This window comes from Gymnodraco acuticeps, unplaced genomic scaffold, assembly GCF_902827175.1.
Source record: "Gymnodraco acuticeps unplaced genomic scaffold, fGymAcu1.1, whole genome shotgun sequence".
Classification (NCBI taxonomy): domain Eukaryota; kingdom Metazoa; phylum Chordata; class Actinopteri; order Perciformes; family Bathydraconidae; genus Gymnodraco; species Gymnodraco acuticeps.
In genome coordinates, this window is record NW_022991339.1 from 43,377 (window position 1) to 64,993 (window position 21,617).

The 21,617-nt window shown below is 37.6% G+C and overlaps 1 protein-coding gene and 1 pseudogene across 2 annotated transcripts; both read right to left on the reverse strand.

Annotated features, from left to right (window-relative positions):
• Window positions 1-21,617, reverse strand: part of LOC117562644 — a 47,307-nt pseudogene that overhangs the window by 5,998 nt on the left and 19,692 nt on the right.
• On the reverse strand, window positions 10,331-20,250 carry LOC117562636 (L-amino-acid oxidase-like). 2 transcript variants are annotated; one of them, XM_034240451.1, is made up of 9 exons: window positions 20,169-20,250; window positions 19,517-19,579; window positions 17,810-18,195; window positions 17,236-17,348; window positions 13,118-13,319; window positions 12,775-12,843; window positions 12,485-12,621; window positions 11,367-11,853; window positions 10,331-10,788 (listed from the first exon to the last, which is right to left on the reverse strand). In XM_034240451.1, exons 2-9 carry the CDS (start codon window positions 19,545-19,547, stop codon window positions 10,483-10,485), a joined length of 1,731 nt encoding a protein of 576 aa, XP_034096342.1. In that variant the 5' UTR covers window positions 19,548-19,579; window positions 20,169-20,250; the 3' UTR covers window positions 10,331-10,482. The 2 variants fall into 2 exon arrangements, with proteins under 2 accessions (XP_034096342.1, XP_034096343.1); XM_034240452.1 differs by lacking the exon at window positions 19,517-19,579 and having other exon boundaries at window positions 20,169-20,225.

A 21,617-nucleotide genomic window follows, 5' to 3' on the forward strand; every position in this document is an offset into this window, starting at 1 on the left:
TGAATTTATCAATTAAATGATCAAATCAGGGAATATTAAACAATATCAATCTCTATTCAGACGATACACTACTCTATGTTACTATTTAATTTCTGATGTATTGATCATGTAGTTCTGTTTATTTCTGATATGTTCATTCAGTATGTGCATGATGCCACCACATTTTACATTCACTGTATTTTCAGGATGACATTTCTTCCTTCTGTCTAAATCTACTCCTATTCTTTATTATAAATAACCCCAGATAAGACTAAACATTTGATCCCAGTGTTTTTCAGGTAGCTCTGTGATCCTGGAGAGTCCTGTGCTTCCTGTGATGGAGGGAGAATCTGTGACTGATGGCTGCTCCTGATGTATCGGCCATCTTTATAGAAATCAGCTGAGAGGATGGAGGAAGTCTTTGTCTTGTTTCTGCAGCTCAGAGTCACAGATTATTTAGCATTATAAAAGAGTAGTTTAGTAAAATATAAAAGCAGTGGCAGCAAAATAAAGTCAGGTTTGTTCACCTCAAAACATGTTTAAACTGTTAAATAAACTTGAATAGTAAAAGTAAAGTGTGTGATTCTACAATTATGAAAAGTAAAACAGTTTGCAGCCCTGATGAGAATTAACTTTATTTATTCTATTGAAAATCCAAAAAAACATTGATTCATGATTAAGAATTATGAGTCAAAGCATCTCTATGTTGAAACATTTAATGAACAAATGCAAAATAAGTTACATGTGCACAGCGTCAGATATTAAAGCAGAAGGTAAAAATAATGCAGTCATGAGAAAATAATATAAATGTGAAAATAGAGAATTTAAAATAAGGACAAAAACATAGTTACTCTTAGAAGAATTAAGTGACATCTGCCACATTCATAGGAAGAACAAAAACTAGGCTACTTAAATACAATGATAGTAAAAACTGCTGCAAAATGAAACACATGTAGTAGTAGGGAGGCGTGTGGCGTAGTGGGTTGTCCGTAGGTGTTCGGATCAGAGGGTCACAGGTTCAAACCCCGCTGCAGTCAGCATGTCGTTGTGTCCCTGGGCAAGACACTAACCCCAAATTGTTCCTGTGGGGATTGCCCACAGTATTGAGTGTGTAAATCACTTTGGATAAAAGCATCTAACAAGTAACATGTAGTAGGCAATATATGGAAAACTGCTGATAAAAAGTATAAGACCATACCCTTAAAAAATCAATATATGCGCAGAAATCTGGCATTCATGTCCGGCATTCAAACTGTCATGACCTCCTGATGGCAAAAAGGCTTTCTGTCTTTGAACGTGGCACGATTGTTGATAAACCTGCCATCGCTGCCGAGGTTGGACACAGGAATTATTTTATGTATGCACCATGACATCAAGTCAAATTCCTAGTATGTACGAACCTACCTGGCAACAAACCTGTTTCTGATTTTGAGGAAGCCGGTCATTTTACATTTCTTAAAATATCCTGAAGGTTACAGGACATAAAATTCAAGACCCCAAAAAAATGTCCACTGCAAGAAATGATCCTATGGGCTTTCCGTAAAGACACAGTCTAACCCTACCCCAAATTAAGGCCGTCACGGATGCTGACTGCAGCCCAATAACCAAAATAGTTCTCTATCTGTGTTTTTAATTTCTGTTTTATTTTAAATGTATGCACCATGACACCAAGTCAAATTCCTCGTATGTGTCAACCTACCTGGTAATAAACCTGATTAAGATTCTGATAAGACGGCAACAGGGAGAGAAGGGCTTATAGAACAAAAAAAAGTATTCAAATGCCACGTCTTTCCCAACTTGCCCGTCTGGACTTTGCAAGGTAGCATATCAAATGGGACATTGAACGGTGGAAGAAGGTTTTGCAACATGGATTGTCCTGATGGCTTCCAACTTTAGGAGAATCCATTATGATCTGGGGTCCTTCTTCCTTCAATGGTGGTGACTGGGTCTTTAATATATGATTAGAGAAACTTCACACCAGTATGGTTTCTCTCCTCTGTGAATACGATGATGGATTGTGAGATTACCTGATTGGGTAAACGTTTTCCCACACTCTTCACACTGGTATGGTTTATCTCCTGTGTGAATACGATGATGGCTCTTAAAATGACTTGATGTAGTGAATGACTTGTCACACTGGTTACAGCTGAATGGTTTCTCTCATGTGTGAACACGATGATGGATTGTGAGTTCATTTGATGAAGTGAATGTTTTCCCACACTCTTCACACCAGTATGGTTTCTCTCCTGTGTGAATACGATGATGGATTGTGAGATTACCTGATAGATTAAACGTTTTCCCACACTCTTCACACAGGTATGGTTTCTCTCCTGTGTGAATACGATGGATTGTGAGATTACCTGATAGATTAAACGTTTTCCCACACTCTTCACACAGGTATGGTTTCTCTCCTGTGTGAATACGATGATGGCTCTTAAAATGACTTGATGTAATCAATGACTTGTCACACTGGTCACAGCTGAATGGTTTTTCTCCAGTGTGGATTCGTTAGTGGGTTTGAAGGTGATATTGTTGAGAAAACGTATTCCCACACAAGTCACAGCTGTATGGTTTCTCTCCAGTATGAATGCGCTGATGAGATGAAAGGTGACCTTTCCGAGCAAAGGTTTTCCCACACTGGTCACAGCTGTACGGTTTCTCTCCAGTGTGAATGCGCTGATGAATCTTTAAAGTATTAGATGTTGAGAACGATTTGTTACACTGGTCACAGATGTGAGATTTCTCTCCAGTGTGAATACACAATGTTTTTGGAGATCACCTGATGTATTGCACATTTTCCCATACTCTTCACAGCTGTATGGTTTCTCTTCAGTGTGAATATGATGATGGATTGTGAGTTTAATTGATGTAGTGAACGTTTGCCCACACTCTTCACAGCTGTAGGGTTTCTCTCCTGTATGAATGCGCTGATGAGATTAATGGCTGCGTTTCTGAGCAAAGGTTTTCCCACATTGCTCACAGCTGTATGGTTTCTCTCCAGTGTGAATACGATAATGAGCCTTAAGTTCACCTGGAGTATGAAACATTTTCCCACACTCTTCACAGCTGTGTGGTTTCTCTCCAGTATGAATACGTTGATGAGATGAAAGGTGAGCTTTCTGAGCAAAGGTTTTCCCACACTGGTCACAGCTGTACGGTTTCTCTCCAGTGTGAATGCGCTGATGAATCTTTAGGATTTGTTACACTGGTCACAGATGTGAGGTTCGGTTTGCTTTCTTCTTCTCCGTTCCTAAAATATACAGCGAGAGACAAAGAGTCAGTGTGAGACCATCGTGCAGAGATCTACAAAAATAAAACAAGTCTATTTCATTTCATATGACCAAATCATACTTAATCAAATTTGATTATGTTTTCTTTTATTCCAAATAAGAAATGTGACCTTGTTTCTGAATTGTGACTTTCTCAATATTTTTTTATTTTTGAATTTATTTCTGAATTTAATTTAAATTGGACTTTTCTCCACATTTTCCTCAGATTTTTTAAATCTGATTTTGCAGAAGTAATTGATTATTTTAGGAATTCGGACTAATTCTTTTGACCTTTTTCGTGATATTGTATATTTTTTCATAATACTTACTTTTCTCATGATTTTGACTTTTTCCCCATTTGTTAACACTTTATATTAAGGTACACAAATTAAACATCAACTAGTTGTTAATTAACATGCATATTAGCAGTATATTGGCTCTTTATTCGTCATTATAAAACACTTATTAATGCCTTATTCTGCATGACCATATTCTACAAGTAGTAAGCCATTAGTTGAGAGTTTTTCCTCAATAACCCTCTAATTAGTGCAAAGTACAACTGGGATTTCGAAGAGGAAGATATGCTTGGTCAATTCTTAATAAAAAAGAAAAACCAACCAATTGAGCACTTGAGTTTTCATTAGCAGCGCCTAGCTACAGCTGCGGAGCTTCGGTCAATACCACTAACAGTCTATTTCCTTAAAATGGTACATATCGCTGAATCTATATTTTCATCTTCAGGTGATTACATCTGCATAATGTCCCTGAACAATAAGATTAGAGCATTTTGTAATCCAGTGAGGAAATTCAAGACCAGTAAATATTGATTGATTAAACAACAGTAAATCAAATTGTAGGGTTTTCTTCAAACTCAGACTCTCTGCTGCGGCTGTACCTCAAAGACAAAACAATTGTCTGATGATCTTTGTTGAACAAGGTCTGATTGTCCTGTACATTTACAATGTGGGGTATTTTTAAATACTTTACTAAACCACATTCATTACTTCCCCTAGCATTGTCTTGGAGGGGAGCTGCGCCCCGCCAACGAGCTCCGCGCCCCCCCCTGAAATTCAAGGTGTTTAAAAAGATTTTATTATACATTTTTTTTTTATTATAATTTTTTTTTTTAAATATATATATAGCACCAAATTGCAACTCATCTATATCTACGGTCACTTTTCACATTGAACATGAGCTCTTTTATTAAATAAACTAAACGCTTTCATTTTAAGTTGAGTTTAGTGTTTTTGACCCTAAGAAACACTGATGCATTAATCAATAACAATAATACACAGCTCCTCTCTCTGCTCCAGAGGATTTAAAGAATATATCAGCAGTAAACCTAGGGGAAACACTGACATGTAATATTATGTTAGACACAAGTTAGTTATTACTCACATATCAAAGTATTTTCATCTGCAAGATGGAAGAATAGCTGGGTGCTGCCTGGAGAGACTGATGAGAGGGACACAGGCTGGCGTCAGCAGCTTTCCACACAAAGCCATCACATCTTCTCTTCCATAGTCTTCACTGTCCACTGGTGCTCTGTCAAAAGAGTGAACATCACAGCTGTCATGGTAACCCTTTGTTACACAACATACAACCAACATGCTTCAAAAGTGACCCGAATTAGTTTTAATTGTAAATATCTTTGCAATAAATTACTTCCAGGATTCCAGGTATTCCTCAATTAACCTGTTTTTGATCAACACCAAGTCTAATTTTAATTTATGTTTGTATCACTACACTTCTAAGGCACAACATGAGTAAAACATTACCCGTATTATTTTCCTATGTTATTTCATGCATGGCTGAGTGTTTCTTTAAATACATTGTTTTTGATTACCACAAATCATTATTTTAATTCTCCTGTTCTAATTGATGAACTAAAATAGTTTATGCCAAGTGTGATAGAAATGCAAAAAAATGAAGATACTTTAATGATAATTTTGTTAAAAATAATAATTTTAGCAGAGATTTGGACCAAGCATGTATGATGTAGTAATACAACAACTATTTTAGTTCACAGACTGTTACATTAGCTAGTCATGTTAGTTTGTAATATATAGAGCAGAGCTAACTAGCAAGTTAGCCAAACGTTAGTGGTTAGCAGTTTATGCTATGATAGCTGTTGGCTACTGAACATTAACAAACTGGATTCCACTGTAAAAAAGCTGTGAAACTTTACAATAAGATTGGCGACAACACTGTGACACCCTGCTGCATGTTTTTACATTACATTACATTTAGCTGACGCTTTTATCCAAAGCGACTTACAATAAGTACATTCGACCAGGAAGACACAACCTTGAAGAAAACAGAATCATATAAGTACATCAGGTTTCATAGAGCCAAACATTTCAAGTGCTACTCAACTGGCTTTAGGTAAGCCAGCCCTTTATTAGTATAAAAGTGCTTCGTTAATCGTTCTAACGCTCGAAGTGGAGTCGAAAGAGATGAGTTTTCAGTTTGCGCCGGAAGATGTGCAAGCTATCTGCCGTCCTGATGTCAATGGGGAGCTCATTCCACCATCTTGGAGCCAGGACAGCAAACCCACGTGTTTTCGCCGATGGGAACTTGGATCCCCCTCGCAGCGAGGGCGCAACGAGTCGTTTGGCTGATGCAGAGCGTAGTCCACGCGCTGGGGTGTACGGTTTAACCATGTCCTGGATGTAGGAAGGGCCAGATCCATTCGCAGCATGGTAAGCAAGTACCAGTGTCTTGAAGTGGATTCTAGCAGTTACCGGAAGCCAGTGAAGGGAGCGGAGGAGCGGAGTGGTGTGGGAAAATTTAGGAAGGTTGAAGACCAGACGAGCCGCTGCATTCTGGATGAGCTGCAGAGGTCGGATGGCACATGCAGGTAGACCAGCCAGGAGGGAGTTGCAGTAGTCTAGGCGTGAGATGACGAGAGCCTGGACCAGAACCTGAGTCGCTTTCTGAGTCAGCTGGGGACGTATCTTCCTGATGTTGTAAAGCGTGTATCTGCAGCAGCGGGTTGTAGCAGCGATGTTTGCAGTGAAGGACAGGTTGTTATCTAGGGTCACACCCAGATTCCTTGCAGTCTGAGTCGGGGAAACAACTGAGGTGCCGATGTTGATTGTCAGGTCAAGAGTTGGACAATCTTTTCCCGGGAGGAAGAGCAGCTCAGTCTTGTCAAGGTTGAGCTTGAGGTGGTGAGCAGACATCCACTGAGAGATGTCAGCTAGACAAGCAGAGATGCGTGCGACGACCTGGGTCTCTGAGCGGGGAAAGGACAGAATTAATTGGGTGTCGTCAGCGTAGCAGTGGTAAGAAAAACCATGCGGGCTAATGACTGATCCGAGCGAGTTTGTGTACAGGGAGAAGAGGAGGGGACCAAGAACAGAGCCCTGAGGGACCCCCGTAGTTAATTGACAAGGGTCGGACTCAGACCCTCTCCAAGTCACCCTGTAGGTACGGTCTTTCAGGTATGAGGTGAGGAGGGAAAGTGCAGAGCCTGAAACTCCAAGTTTTTGGAGAGTGCGAAGGAGGATCTGATGATTCACCGTGTCGAATGCAGCAGACAGGTCCAACAGGATGATGACAGAGGAGAGGGATGCAGTTTTGGCAGTGTGCAGTTCCTCCGTGACAGCAATGAGAGCAGTTTCTGTGGAGTGACCTGCCTTGAAACCAGACTGGTGCGGATCCAGAAGGTTGTTCTGATTGAGATAACAGGAGAGTTGTTTAAAGACAGCGCGTTCAAGTGATTTAGACAGGAACGGGAGGAGAGAGACAGGCCTGTAGTTTATAACATCAGACGGGTTGAGAGTGGGTTTCTTTAGGAGAGGGTTTACTCTTGCCTCCTTGAGACTGTTTGGAAAGTGACCAGAAGTTAGAGAAGTGTTGATGAAATGGGTGAGAAACGGTAGAATATCAGGAGCGATAGTCTGAAGGAGGTTTGAAGGGATAGGGTCCAGAGGACAGGTGGTAGGGCGGGCAGAGGTAATGAGGGTAAGAACCTCACTTGGAGAGAGAGGGGAAAAGGAGGTTAGTGTGTTGGTGGAAGGAAGGTCTGGTGACCCAGCGGTGAGTAAAGGTGAGTCAGAAAAAGAAGAGCGAATATCATTAACCTTTTTTTCAAAGTGGGTAACAAAGTCGCTTGACAGTAGTGAGGAGGGGGGAGGAGCTTTTGGAGGGTCCAAGAGGGTGGAGAAGATGGAAAATAGTTTTTTAGGATTGGAATAGGAAGATTGGATCTTATCTTGAAAGAAAGTGCTTTTTGCCTGAGAGATCGAAGCAGAGAAAGAGGAGAGGAGAGCTTGATAGGTTAGGAGGTCGTCACGGTGTTTGGATTTCCACCATTTCCGCTCTGTTTATGTGTAATCGTCCGGCGTTGGAGACGAGAGGGTGGCGGTAGCCATGCAATAAGCTTTAAGCTAACGTTAGCAGCCACCTTGTTAACCTGTAAAGCCCAATTTTCCCGCCGGTGGGACATATTGCAAGAAACAGCATCTCAGGACTTCCTCAAATATAACAACCTATTAATGATGCTTACCCACTTAACGATAATAAACTCAGCTAACTGACGATATTAACCATTTTTAACTAAACGAAACACAAGTCTAACACCAAGCAAATCAGCACTTAGCGCACAGCTAACGGGGCTAACGCTACTTTAGCACATAACTGGCAAAAGCGATCTTTTCTACTTAATGCTATCTGCACAAACGTATCATATGAAAGCTGAGATTCCACAGATTCCCTTAAAGTATATGTCTCATCACTCAAAAACTCACTGAACTAGAAGAAGAAACGTAACCTTAAATACACAATTAAACATTCACAAACTAAGGATTATCTAAATACATGTTTAACTCCATTAGAGTTGCAGGACTCACCAGATCTCAAGTCTTCTGTTCTCTGTTGACGTCCCGATGCTCATATTTAACGTGTAGATGTAAAACTATCCCGATGTTAGTCCATAAACTCGTGAGCAGACATACAGGCAGCTGTACAGTAGCTCCGCAGGAGAGCCGCTCAAACTGAAGTGGAAGTTTCAAATTGGATTGAAAGGCACGGACAGTGCTCATTGGCAGGTTTTTTCGATGACGTTAATATCAACCAATCAGGAGTGTTGTGGACTCATTCCAATCCTGCTTGTCTTGTCTGCCGTTGTATGGCTGGATTCCATTTCAAGTGCCGTAGCTTTTTACATACATTTTACGTTTTTTTTAATTTGACACTTTTTTTTTACAGTTAACTATTTTAGTATACTATGAAAACTACTTTATTTACACAAAATCATTTTTGGGTATTTCTGCAATATGTTACATTTTTTGTGAAGATTTATACATTTATTTAACATTTTAGAGATGTTTTATATTAAGATTTATTTGTATTCTACAACCGTACAGAATACAGTTATTTTTTGTTTTTTTTACATTTTGTTACATTAAATTTAAGGTTTTACTGCAACAAAAAAAAGAAAGTTGCCTTCATTTTACATGCAGTAAAATGATGTGTATTGTATGTGTTTTTACATAGAATTCAATGTAATTTAACATTCAAGACAATTAAACAATGGAATTATCCTGTACAAAAACGATAATTTCTCATCAAACCAATTTACAGAATAAAACCTTTATTTATTTTAAATAAAAGTAATTTACTGTATTTTTATGGTATTTACACTTAATATAGAAAAACAAGAAAGGTCTGTAAAATAATACAGTACATTCCTGTTAAAAAACATTTGTTTTACAGTGTAGGCTACCATGTCTTCCCGGACAAACAGACTCAAGTTTAGTTTCTTTCCCAGGGCCATATGTGCACTTAACGCTGCTAATATTTAAGTTATCATGTCTTCCGTGCAATAATCATGTCTTCCGTGCAATATGAGAGGAATCTTGCAATTTAATTTATTATTTATTTATGTACATATTGCCTATCATGTCTATTTAAGTCCCATTTCTTGTTTTTATACCGTCTTGTTGTTTTTATATGTCTTGTTGTTGCCACCTTGAGTTCATATTGTAATTTCGTTGTACTTGTACAATGACAAATTAAAGATCTTATCTTATCTTATATGTGGAGAGAATATCCAACTGGTCCCACCCATCAATTAATTTAGGCATTAAACTACTAAACCCCTGAGTTCTTAACCATTTGCAATTCCACCTTTTGCCCTTCCTGAAAGGTCAAACATATGTCCCTGTTAAACACACATAGGACTACTACAATTTAAACAAGTAAAGGGCAATCAGAGTGTAAAACATAATATATATATATGATTTAATTGATTATATGAAATGTTACACAACAAATAACAAACAGAAATAAAGATAACGTTAGGCTGTAAAGGAACTACAGCACGGTCACAGCTTTTCACTTCAGAAATCAAGAGGCGGTGTTAATATGTGGAGATTATCCTGCTGAACTAAACCAAGAATCATAAACGTTTGTTTGTAATTTCTTTAATAATCAAAAATCATATTGAGAAATCCCATTGGGTTTTTGTACAGGAAACCAGCTTTCAGGTTCAAACATAGAAATATGACATTCCTGCACCATATTTATTATATCTTTTTACTGATGTTAAGAGTGAAGACACATATAATTTATGCTTTGGGATCATTTTGTTAGATTCAGATTTATTTTAAGGTTTTTTGATTTGTTACATGTTTTCAGCTTGTTACTGCATAATATACAAACTCTTTTCAATTTGCAAATGTCCTCTATAATATCTCCATATTATCTTATGATTGTACCTGTATTTCAAACTGTTAAAATGACTGTTGAATTAAAGGATATAATTAGTTATTAGTGGTGTACTAAGTAACAAAGTACTGTACCTAAGTACAATTTATTTTTTAATTCACAAGCTACCCTGCAGTATACAAAGTCCTTCAAACTAGCTGCACCTTCACCAGCTTTGAGAACACTTTCATGATCAATCATTATAAAACATATCATATATATTATTCTGAAATGGACCAATCTGCACAACGACTACTTTTACTGTCGCTACTTCAACTATATTTTGATGATAATACTTTTCTACTTTTACTTGAGTAACATTTTGAAGGCAGGACTTTTACTGTAACAGAATATTCCGACACTCTGGTACTTCTACTTTTACTCAAGTACAAGATCTGAGTACTTCTACTTTTACTCAAGTACAAGATCTGAGTACTTCTACTATACTTTTGGTTTTTCTGCTTATTGCATCACGGCTTTAAAACTAAAGTGATCTCTAGTATTTGCAGGATGTAAGAAGCTACAACTCGTCATGCTGTTGAGTTCTCGCTGCCTCTTCGTTAATGTGCATAGCCGCCCTGATCGCGGACTTCATGGCCGTCTCGATCCAGGCGTGAGGGAAGGCGGTGTGTTCGCCGGCAAAGTGCACCCTGCCTTCACTTTTGAAAAGCTCCTTGGAGTAGTAGTCTGCATGCTGGTAGGGAGTGAAGAGAGCAAAGGCGCCCAGGCTGTGAGGGTCGGTGCTCCACTTCTTCACCACCACCCCGGTGCAAAGAGACCACACTTTCTTCCCGTGGATCCGCTCCAAGTCTCTCAGCGCCAGCTCCTTTTTCAAAGATTCAAAGGTTTTATCATCATATGCTCAAAGCTACAGTGTAGAAATGACAATGAAATTCTTCTGACCTGAGCTCCTCCAACAATGCAACATTTATAATAAAATACAAAAATACAAAATAAAAAGTAGTGCAAGAAGTCTCTATACATGTCAACAGAATATGACATGTACAAGAACAGAATATGAAATTAAAATAATGTAAATTATATACGATTTAACTATTTTTTTATTACGCTGACAATATACTTTATTCATATTGTGACTTTTTTCCAAAGACAATGTAATTCATTGACTTTATACTTTTTTCTGAATTATATCATTATGTTTTTTACAAACTATACTTTTTTCCGAAATATTTTTCATTATTTTTCAATAGTTTAGAGATAAACTGTTTTTATCATGTTTTTTTCGATATTTTTTTGCAACTACATTCTATTTCAACTTGGATGAAATTAAATAATGTAAAGTAAGACAAAATCAAATACAGTTTATTGCGGTGATAACTATTTGTATAAATAAGTATATTGCAAGATGACAAACAGGACTGTTTATCGGGGCACTTTACAGACCTTGAGGTCTTCGTCGCTCGCTCCCAGGAAGAGGAGGGAGTCGTCGGACCAGGTGTAGGAAGCCAGGAGAACCCCGATGGTCTTATTGTTCGGGAAACTGTGACTCGGGTAGTAGATAAACCGAGAAGGACCGTCGGTGATGCTCTTCCCGCCTCGGATGCCGTCCTCCAACCAGAAGTTCTTTCTAAAAGTGAGAATGATCTTAGTGGAGCTTTCGTAGTGGACGGCCCTCAGGACTTCCATCTTTTTAATGGACAGAGGCGGATCAAAGTCCATGAAAAGGGCAGCTTTGGCCGTGGTGGTCACCAGGACAACGTCGGCATGAAGGTCAGTAAGAGGAAGTTCTCGATCGGTCTGATAGGACACGATGACCCCTCGATCTGATTGGCGGATACGTTTGACCTTAGAGTTGAGGAGGATGGGGACGTGGAGGACAGTGTGGAAAGCTTCGGTCAGCAGATCAGACCCGCCCGTCACCTCATAGTACCTGTAAGAGAAAACATTTTTAGTCTCCTTGTATCAGCCACAAATGTAGGTAATATGTGTTTGGTGACCTCTGGATTTCTCCAGGTATATGTGTGCTGTTGGATAGGCAATAAAACACCTGTTGATTACATTTAAATCTCCACATATTAACACCACTTTATGATCTTTGAAGTAAAAAAGCTAACGTTAGGCTATAAAGGAACTACAGCATGGTCACATGACTTCACGTCACCACCGCTAAGCTAAAGGTAGCTAATGTTGGGCTATAAAGGAACTACAGCACGGTCACATGACTTCACGTCACCACCGCTAAGCTAAAGGCGGCTAATATTGGGCTATAAAGGAACTACAGCACGGTCACATGACTTCACGTCACCACCGCTAAGCTAAAGGCGGCTAATATTGTGCGTGATGCCGTTAAGTCGTCTCATTTAGACACTTGTTAGCACTGTTAGCACAAATTCAACAGTTGGGTATTTACTGACGTATTGTATGTCGTAGGAAGAAATGTGAACATTTTGTAAGCTTGTCTTCGAGAGGAGGGAACAGTAGAACGGTTAACTGCCTCATTAAAGACTTATTGCTCAAGCCCGAAAATGAATTCAGGAAAAAGTGAAACAGTAAAATGTTACGTGGTGTTGTCGCTGACGTCGCTCTCGATGTAGATCATCTCGGTCAGAGCGAGGTGCATCAGGCTCTGTTCGTTCAGTAAGTCTCCGATCATCCTAATCGCCTCCGGACTCACGCCACCTTCTTTCTTCAGATACTCCTGGGAAACAACACAGGGAGGGTTTCTCCATTATAGTCATTATCTTTAAATATTCTGTCTTTCAGCTAAACAAAAATGAAGTGTTCTACTCTTGTAAAACGTGCGTTGGAAGTACATAAAATACAAAAATGTACGATTTAAAATTACATTCACCTTCACAGAGTAGTGGTCGTACTTCTGGAGCGCAGCTTTGCAGCCATGTGCCTTCACTTCATCTTTCACCTGGAGGGAATATTATTAACATCTCAGCTGTTATTTGTTATGTATCTGCATATTGTGGGTGAGGACAAATACCAAGTAATAATAGATAACAAACCTTCATAGAAAATCTGTGTAGCAATGATTCAATATTGAATATTCTCTTTTGTGATATTGGGTAAATTAATGAATTTGTTATTATTATTATTATCATTATTTTATATTTTTTTACTTTTATATATAATCTTATTACAATTAGTATTATTATTCCAATGTATTGTGTTTATGTGCAATGTACCTTCTGCAGAGCTCTCTGCAGCAGCTGGTCTGCAGACTTCCCCCTCTCGCTCTTCCACACTTTATACTTCAGGATGTTTGGATCAGCCTTCACAGCGTACGTCTTCTTCAGCAGCCCGTTCACCAGGTAGAACGTGTTCAGGTCCTCCATGATGAATGGATTCAGCTTCACCCCCAGTTCTTTAGCAAACCAGAGGACGATGCTGCCAACAGACGTATTTACATTTTTCAGACTTAAAGTTAAAATGCACTTTTTCATGTCTTTTCTACATAACTATGTGACCCCGGTGTGTCCCCGGTGTGTCCCCGGTGTATCCCCGGTGTGACCCCGGTGTGACCCCGGTGTGACCCTGGTGTGTCAGGAGACTCACAAAGTGTCAGAGAATAAAACCCTCTCTCTTTTCCTCCGTACCCACATCTCTAAAAACGGGGGATCAACGGAGCTGATCCAGATTTGCTGCGTCATGACCACATTACTAAAATGTGGGCGGGCTTTACCCCCACGGACCAATCAGAAACATTGTCAGAAACAATGAGAGACGTATTTAGAAAGTAATATGCAGCTGTGTTTACATTAGCATCGCTAACATTCAGAGCTAACCTGTACTGGAGAGAGCATGTGTAAAGAAGCAGGAAATAAAAAGGAACTCACTTTGTGGTAAACCTGAGAGAGAGAAAGAGTTTGAGCTCCAGACTGTTTCAGAAATAACCCTTGATGTGGTTATGATTTTTTTAATCTACAGACCCAGAATCAGCACTTTAGTAACAGCTGAGAAAGAGGGGTTTGAGGCTAGAATGGGTGTTTTGCTGTTTGGTATTTTGAGAAAAACACTTCAGAGACATTTTGATATATCTGAGACAACCCGGTATCACGGCAAGACGTGAACATGTGAGGATTTACCATGCTGGGAGACGTGAAGATGTCACGATTTCGTCCCTTCAAACATGACAGTTACACGGTATTGTTAACCCATGTTAACCAGTGGAGAAATACCCGGAAATGCCAAGCAAACGCTCCCCGACGGTCGGTTGTTATTGTCAATATTAATATAATAATGATTTATTTTGTAATAGTCACACTCGATTACGCCGATGTTCTTGTTGCCCCAGCTGGTCGACACCTCTTTGAGCAGAAACAAAGGCTACATTAATGTATTAAATGTTAATCCATGCGTGTGGATGTGGAATTAACGGACGTGACGTTGTGCGATTGCGTTGCCAGGCAACAGCTTCGGTTCATGTTAATTTACAAACTCTTCAACTAGAACCGTAGTTATATATTTTTTTAAATGTAGAAGGCCTCACAAAATACTTTAATGTAAATTTAAATTTAAATGTGAAGGACTGTGTGTATAACTAAATACAGCCGTCATAAACAATACCGGAAACAGACGTAGGCAAGATCATCAGCTCGGTGATTCGATGGTTTAGCCGCAATGCATGTTGGGATATGGTGTTTATGCGATGTGAAATCCGAAAAAAAATGTTTTAACCCTTAGATGCATAAGTGTGTCTTTTTGGACCCGGTGAGGTGGTTTTCTTGAAGTATCTTTGAAATTACATTTTTTTATCATTTCATATTCCAGCTATTCCTCAAAAAACATGTTTTGGATATCATGCCATTCACATTTTAAATTTACATTTTAAGAAATTGTAGTTTTGTATTTCTACCCCAAGCTTCCATTAGTGGATCAAAAATGACCCGCATGCATTTTCTATGGAATCCTCTGGGAACCTTTGATTATTATCACCTGTTGCTGTCAGGAATACATTCACTGTAGACCACACAGACTACATCGCAAGTGACACCTCTCAGGAAGATTATTTTACAAGATCTGACACCTGTCAGTATAATAATAATAATAATAATAATAATAATAATAATAATAATAATACATTATATTTGTATAGGGCTTTTCAAGGACTCAAAATCGCTTTACAATATAAGGGAAGGTTAGGGTGGGGGCCTGGGGCTATAGGACTATCAAACTTGATCAACTGGCATGTATTGATGGGGGGGGGGGGGGGGCTATGAGTAGACAAGAGGAGAAGAGATGAGTTTTGAAAAGGGACTGGAATACGGTGAGGGTCTCAGAATAGGGGAGATCTTTGCATCAATATGTTCAAAAAGTATTTTTTCAAAATGTAAAGAACATTTCTAAAATTATAAATTGTGAACAATTAAATATAAAATATTTCTAATGTGAACCAAAACATAATACTAAATATATACTAAAGAAGTGATTTTTCTTAACCAAAATGACAAAAATTGCATAAAGACACATTATTCTAATACGGGTCCTTTTAGACCCACTTATGGAAGAGTATAGGGTCCAGTCAATCGTGCATCTAAGGGTTAAAAATAAAATACTTTATTCCGAGTGTGCTTGCTTTTCTCTTTGCAAGTCATCACATAACGGCATTGTAATACACAGTTCGGCTGCATTAAATATTACATATCTGCCGTAGTTCTCTATTTATAGAGCCCTGATGAGAAGACAAACAGGAAGAACTGAAAACGTGACGTGGATTATAAATATATCAGCAATTAAACAACATCTTACATTTCTTTTCACACAATACGTCTCCTTGCAGTATCAACACTAATTCGGCTGACTTTTATATTTGATCCAATCGGTAGATAGGCTGTATTTACACCATAACGGTGCACAGCTGATAGAAAGGGACACCCAGTGGTTAAAGCCTGTTATTGAAATGTATTATAATTATTATTAGTATCATCACTGAGCGATCAGAACTCGCAACAGGGGAAGCAAACACAGACATCACAACACGTCATTACGGAGCAAAAAAGGGACATCGTCTCACCTTAGCTGTTATTCTGATCAAAAGTCGTGTTCAATGGCATTAAAACGAAAAAAAACGCGGCTGAGGGTTAATCCATAGGTTAATTGAATGTGTCTGTCACTTTGAAAAAAATATTTATAATCCATAATTCCATTTTTATGTAAAAATCGGAGAGTAAAAGTTAGCTGCTAATGGTAGTCACCAGAGTTATCGCAGCTTCCGGTTTTGGCTATGCGTCACTCTCACTCCTTATTTGGCAATGTGTGTGTGTATGTGGGAGTTTCCCTCGATTCCATTGGCTCTAGCGGTTAAAAAGAGATGTCAATCATCAAAATTGACCAAGGGGGGCCAGAGATATGGAAAATCCACCCAAATGACACCAGAAGTGGTTTATTTTGGCTAAATCTCTCTAAAAAGGTCAAATGTCACATGTTTTGCATCAATATTGATACATGGTACTTATTATATGTTGTAGTTTGGATTCCTAAAGCTTTTAGTCTACCATCCCATCATTCAAGGGTGTTTGGACGGACACAATCATTTTTACTGTGTTCAATCTGAATTTACTTTAAAATAAAAACATCTATATTGATTCTGACACTTCTACATCTCAACTCAAGGTGTAACCTTGCTTTGAGAAAAAATATTTTTCATGTAACCCTTTTAGAAGGGAAGATATGGTCATTTGTTCTGGGAATGTCATTTTCGAGCCTGAGACCAGAAAAACAGGCTCAGTGCTTAACAGGTTAGTGACGGATGTATTTTGTTATACACACATTCATTCACATTTACATTTTAATGTACATTCAAGTATTTTGTGAGGCCTTCTAACATGTTTTTAAATATAACTACGGTTCTAGTTGAAGAGTTTGTAAATTAACATGAATCAAAGCTGTTGCCTGGCAACGCAATCGCACAACGTCACGTCCGTTAATTCCACATCCACACGCATGGATTTACATCGATTTAATACATTAATGTAGCCTAACAAGAAAATCGGCGTAATCGAGTGTGACTATTACAAAATAAGTCATTATTATATTAATATTGACAATAACAACCGACCGTCGGGGAGCATTTGCTTGGCATCTCCGGTTATTTCTCCACTGGTTAACATGGGTTAACAATACCGTGTAACTGTCATGTTTGAAGGGACGAAATCGTGACATCTTCACGTCTCCCAGCATGGTAAATCCTCACATGTTCACGTCTTGCCATGATACCGGGTTGATCTGAGACCCATGGTATATGCCTTAATAGGAGACCTTTAAGGCGAATAAGATTTATTTCTTCAAACTTGTCTGAACTCACAGGTGAGATTTGGGGATCCTCATGGCTCCCAGCTCAGCGAACCATCCCTCCTCCTCGCTCCTGTAGGTCTCCACTCGGCCTCCAATACGCCCACTGGACTCTACTATGGTTACCTGGCACAACACATTTAAACATGATTAAGGTCCTGATTTTCTTTAAAGAGACTTGGGATTTTCCTTGTGCCTCTGACAATAAAGGCTTTGAATCATTAGAAACTGTTTTTAAAGCAACTCTAATTTCATTCTAGAGCCTTTAGATGTTGAGAAGTGGTTTTATAAAGCAACTTTCACTACTTTAATTTAATTGTAGAGCATTTCAATCATAACTATTTGTTTTGTAAAGCAACTTAATTTCTTAAATCCTATTTTAGAGTCTTTAGATCAGGATAAATACTATATAAAGTGTATTTGGAGTGTGCACCTTGTCTTATAAAGCAACTTTCACTACTTGAATTTCATTTTAGAGCATTTAAATCATGAGACATCGTTTTATAAAGCTCTTTCTTTCCTTAACTCCTATTTTAAAGTCTTTAGATCATGATAAATAGTTTCTAAAGTGTATTTAGAGCATGCACCTTGTGCCCGGCGTCCTGCAGCAGCTTTGCAGCCGTCAGTCCTGCAGCCCCGGCCCCGACAATGACCACGTGATGGGAGGAGTGGATGTGAGGAAGGCCGCTCTGCAGCGTCTTCAGGAGATCCTTGTAGTCTTTGTCCTGCAGACAGTCCTTCAGATGTTCCTCCAGATGTTCCTTCAGATGTTCCTCCAGATGTTCCTCCAGATGATCCTCCAGATGATCCTCCAGATGTTCCTCCAGATGATCCTCCAGATGTTCCTCCAGATGTTCCTCCAGATGATCCTCCAGATGATCCTCCAGATGTTCCTCCAGATGTTCCTCCACACTCCCAGCAGCTGATGATGTGTTTCTGAGACAGAGAGTGAGCAGCAGCAGCCGGACGACACCTGGAAACACAGATATTATTATTCAGGGGTGAAGGGGAGTCAATGGAGAGAGGGACATTTTAAATTGTGACTGTGCTTCCCTTGGTGCTTTACAACAAATAAATATGAATTTAGTGCAAAAGAAACATTTATTATATTTGTTTAATGATTTATTAAACAAAGAACTGGTGTATAAAATATGGCAAAAATAATTAAAGAACACTAATTTAATAAACAAAAAAGACTCAGATGTATCAATTCAAATTAAGATTTTTTAAAGTTTTGTTTAGGGTTATAAAATATGGCAAAAATATTGAGAAAAAGTGCACAAAAAAACATTAAAGAAAGTCGATTACATTTCATAAAGATTATTTTAGCAACATGGAATTTCAAAGTGATTTACAATAAAAAATAAGAGGCAAATATGGCAAAAATAATTAACACAAACTGCAAAAAAATGAAAGAAGGTCGATTTAATTAACAAAAATACTTGTTATTGATCATTATTCTGATGATTTCCTTTTGGAAGGGGGATACAATATGGCAAAAGCCTGAATACATGTTATTTATTTAAACAGTCAATAAAAAGAAAAAAACATTTGACAAAAAATCCAAAACAAAACCTAATTCTTTTTTTTTTAATGACTTGAAGTTAAACCTAGTGGGTTTATATTCTCACTTATTTTAAAGGTCCCACATCATGGCCATTTCTACTGATCATAGTTCCATTGTTGAGGTCTACTAGAATAGATTTATATTGTTCAATGTTCCAATACCACATTGGTTCCTCATCCAGCATCTCTGTATAGTCTGTGTATTCACTCTCTGTCCTACACGGCTTGTTGGAGCTCCTGCCCTATCTAGTTGCGCACGCTACTAAAGAGAGGCGCTACCATGGAAATCAAACGATGGTGTAGCTGTAATAAAGTCCGAGTGGAAACAGTCGTGTGTAAATCTGATTTTGTCAGAAATCGGGAGAAATATGAAACCGGGAGGGTTGGCAAGTATGAGAGGGTTTTTGACTCTGCAGACCGTTTACATGCAGAAAAACCTTCATAACACACAAGGGGACGGGAAATAACCGGAAAAGCATGACATGTGACCTTTAACACAGCATGTGACCTGTAAAATACTTCCTGTGAAATCCTTATTTTTCATCATGCGGTGATGAATGATAACTGAAACTATGAACTCCGAAAGCAGAACAAGTGACCGCAGCAACATCTGCATGAAAAACTCTCAACAGACATTATTTTAGGGAATTTCCAAAGATGTCCGTCTCTGATATTTTGTCATTTAAAAATAGAGTAAAAACACAATATTGGTACAAAAAAATACTCACAGGATTTCCACTTCACTGTCTGAGGATCCATGAGTTCAGCTTTCTGAAGAAGGGAAACAGAAACTAAAGGAGGCAGACATCATTAAATCCTGTAAATGTACAGTATCTCATCTTGTAAAGTGACGAGACAAACACCGTTTACAGTTATTAAGAAACACACCAGAAGGATCTTTCAGCTGCAGTATTACCTGTGAGTGTGTGTGTGTGTGTGTGTGTGTGTGTGTGTGTGTGTGTGTGAGTGTGTGTGTGTGTGTGTGTGTGTGCTCTCTGCTGTCTCTGATCATCCCATCTATTTATCACCAGATTGTAAAAGCAATACATATTTGTATAAACTTAAATTAAAACGTTATAAAATTAAACACATTTATAATATATATATATTTAAAAGCATATATTGGCTTATTATGTTTTCCTTTGTTTATCTTGTTTTATACATTTAATGTTTTCATATTCCTCCTCACATATATATATATTTATGTTTTCAATAAAGCTTTTAATATTGTATTTCTATTATGTTTACCTCAACTCTCCCTTCAGGGTCTGGTTACTTCCAATCTAGGCTGTGTCATCTTTATAAATTAATCTAAGACGCATCTTGCAGATAATATATACATATTTTAATAAACGTAATAACAAATAAAAGTATGCTTACCTTTGTTGGAGCCTAAACAACAGATGGTGCCGTCACAGAGAGCTGAGGTGGAATCAAGCCCTCCTTTATACCCCAGAGTCTCCCTCTGACCTCAGAGGGCAGGACCTTTGCACCGGCCAAGGTTCTCTTTCCCAAGTCTTCACATTTATGATACATTTAACAATCAGGTTGATGTCCTCTCGTGTTAACAATTATATTTCTTTAACACCTAGCATGCACTAGAACATCAGTGGAAATGTATTTTTGGGGGGATTGAGGGTATTCAAACACAAATCAGCCAAAAACAATATAATACAACAAAATGATGTGAAAATATTAATATTTTTAATTTGAAGGAGTTTGTATTCAACCTCTAGTTCCCTCTATATATACAAATATATATATATATATATGATTTTGTTTTACTAACTATACAACCAAATCAGTCGAAAATAAAAAAACTTAAAATATTGTTTCTGTTTATTTATTTTGGAAGACTTTAATAACTCACTGAGCAAAAAATAAAATTCTTACAAAGCTAATCTGTAAATAAATGGAAGAACAGGTATTAAAAACCTTGCTCAGTAAAATGTTATTTAATCCATGTTATCTTTTACTTGTTTGTATATGTGGTGAAAAGTGCAACTGTTAATGGACTGCATTATTACAGAGCTTAGATAAATCATTATAACCCATAAATCTCTTAGTCACCTTTCAAATATAAACTTTTAACACTCTGGAAGCATCATCAACGTTCACTTTATTTATTAAATATACGTTAAAATCAGGGTTTGTTTCTTCTCATATTGTAATCTCATCAGCTGGTCGACATGTGTGAATCATTTCTTGGTCATTTCGCCAAAAAGTGAACTGAAAAGAGGAAATAAAAGGCGGATTTATTTTATTATTGAGTCATTTGGGATTTCCTCCACTAACCAAGTGTTTTTTCGTTTCCTATTTACTCTATTTTTCATTGTGTATTTATTATTTGCTTATTTATTGTTCTGAGAAAGAATTGTTTCAGTCCTTTTGAACTGGTTGCTCAATCAGTTATATTAAAATATATATATATATATATATATATATATATATGTGAACAGAGGGAAAAACTGTTCAAGTTAAACTGAAATGGTTAAAAGCAAATGTGTGAATTTATCAATATTGAAATACGTGAAATTGAATTAAATAAAAAACCTAATAAAAATGTTTTGGATAAAGTAAGTTAAATAAAGAATGAACAATAAAAATAAAAACAATTAAATAAAGATTTGTATTCAAACATAAGAATTAAAAATGTGGAGTAAAGATTTGAAAAAATAAAATATTATACCAACATATAGTAAGTTTTAATAAGTTGAATATTTGTAATAATACAAATAATTAAATATATGTTTAGATGAATACCATATTGTTATAATTAATATTAGAAAAATTAGTAGTAATTTATATGCAGGAATAAATTACATCAAT

What these genes read in the sequence shown, in the direction of transcription:
- LOC117562636 (XM_034240451.1), bottom strand. Translation starts at nt 19,547, where the DNA reads ATGGATCCTCAGACAGTGAAGTGGAAATCCT. An exon ending in AGGATCCCCAAATCTCACCT is followed by an intron (nt 13,320 to 17,235) that starts GTGAGTTCAGAC and finishes GTCTGTTGGCAG; the next exon opens with CATCGTCCTCTGGTTTGCTA. An exon ending in CGAGCGACGAAGACCTCAAG is followed by an intron (nt 10,789 to 11,366) that starts GTCTGTAAAGTG and finishes TCTTTGAAAAAG; the next exon opens with GAGCTGGCGCTGAGAGACTT.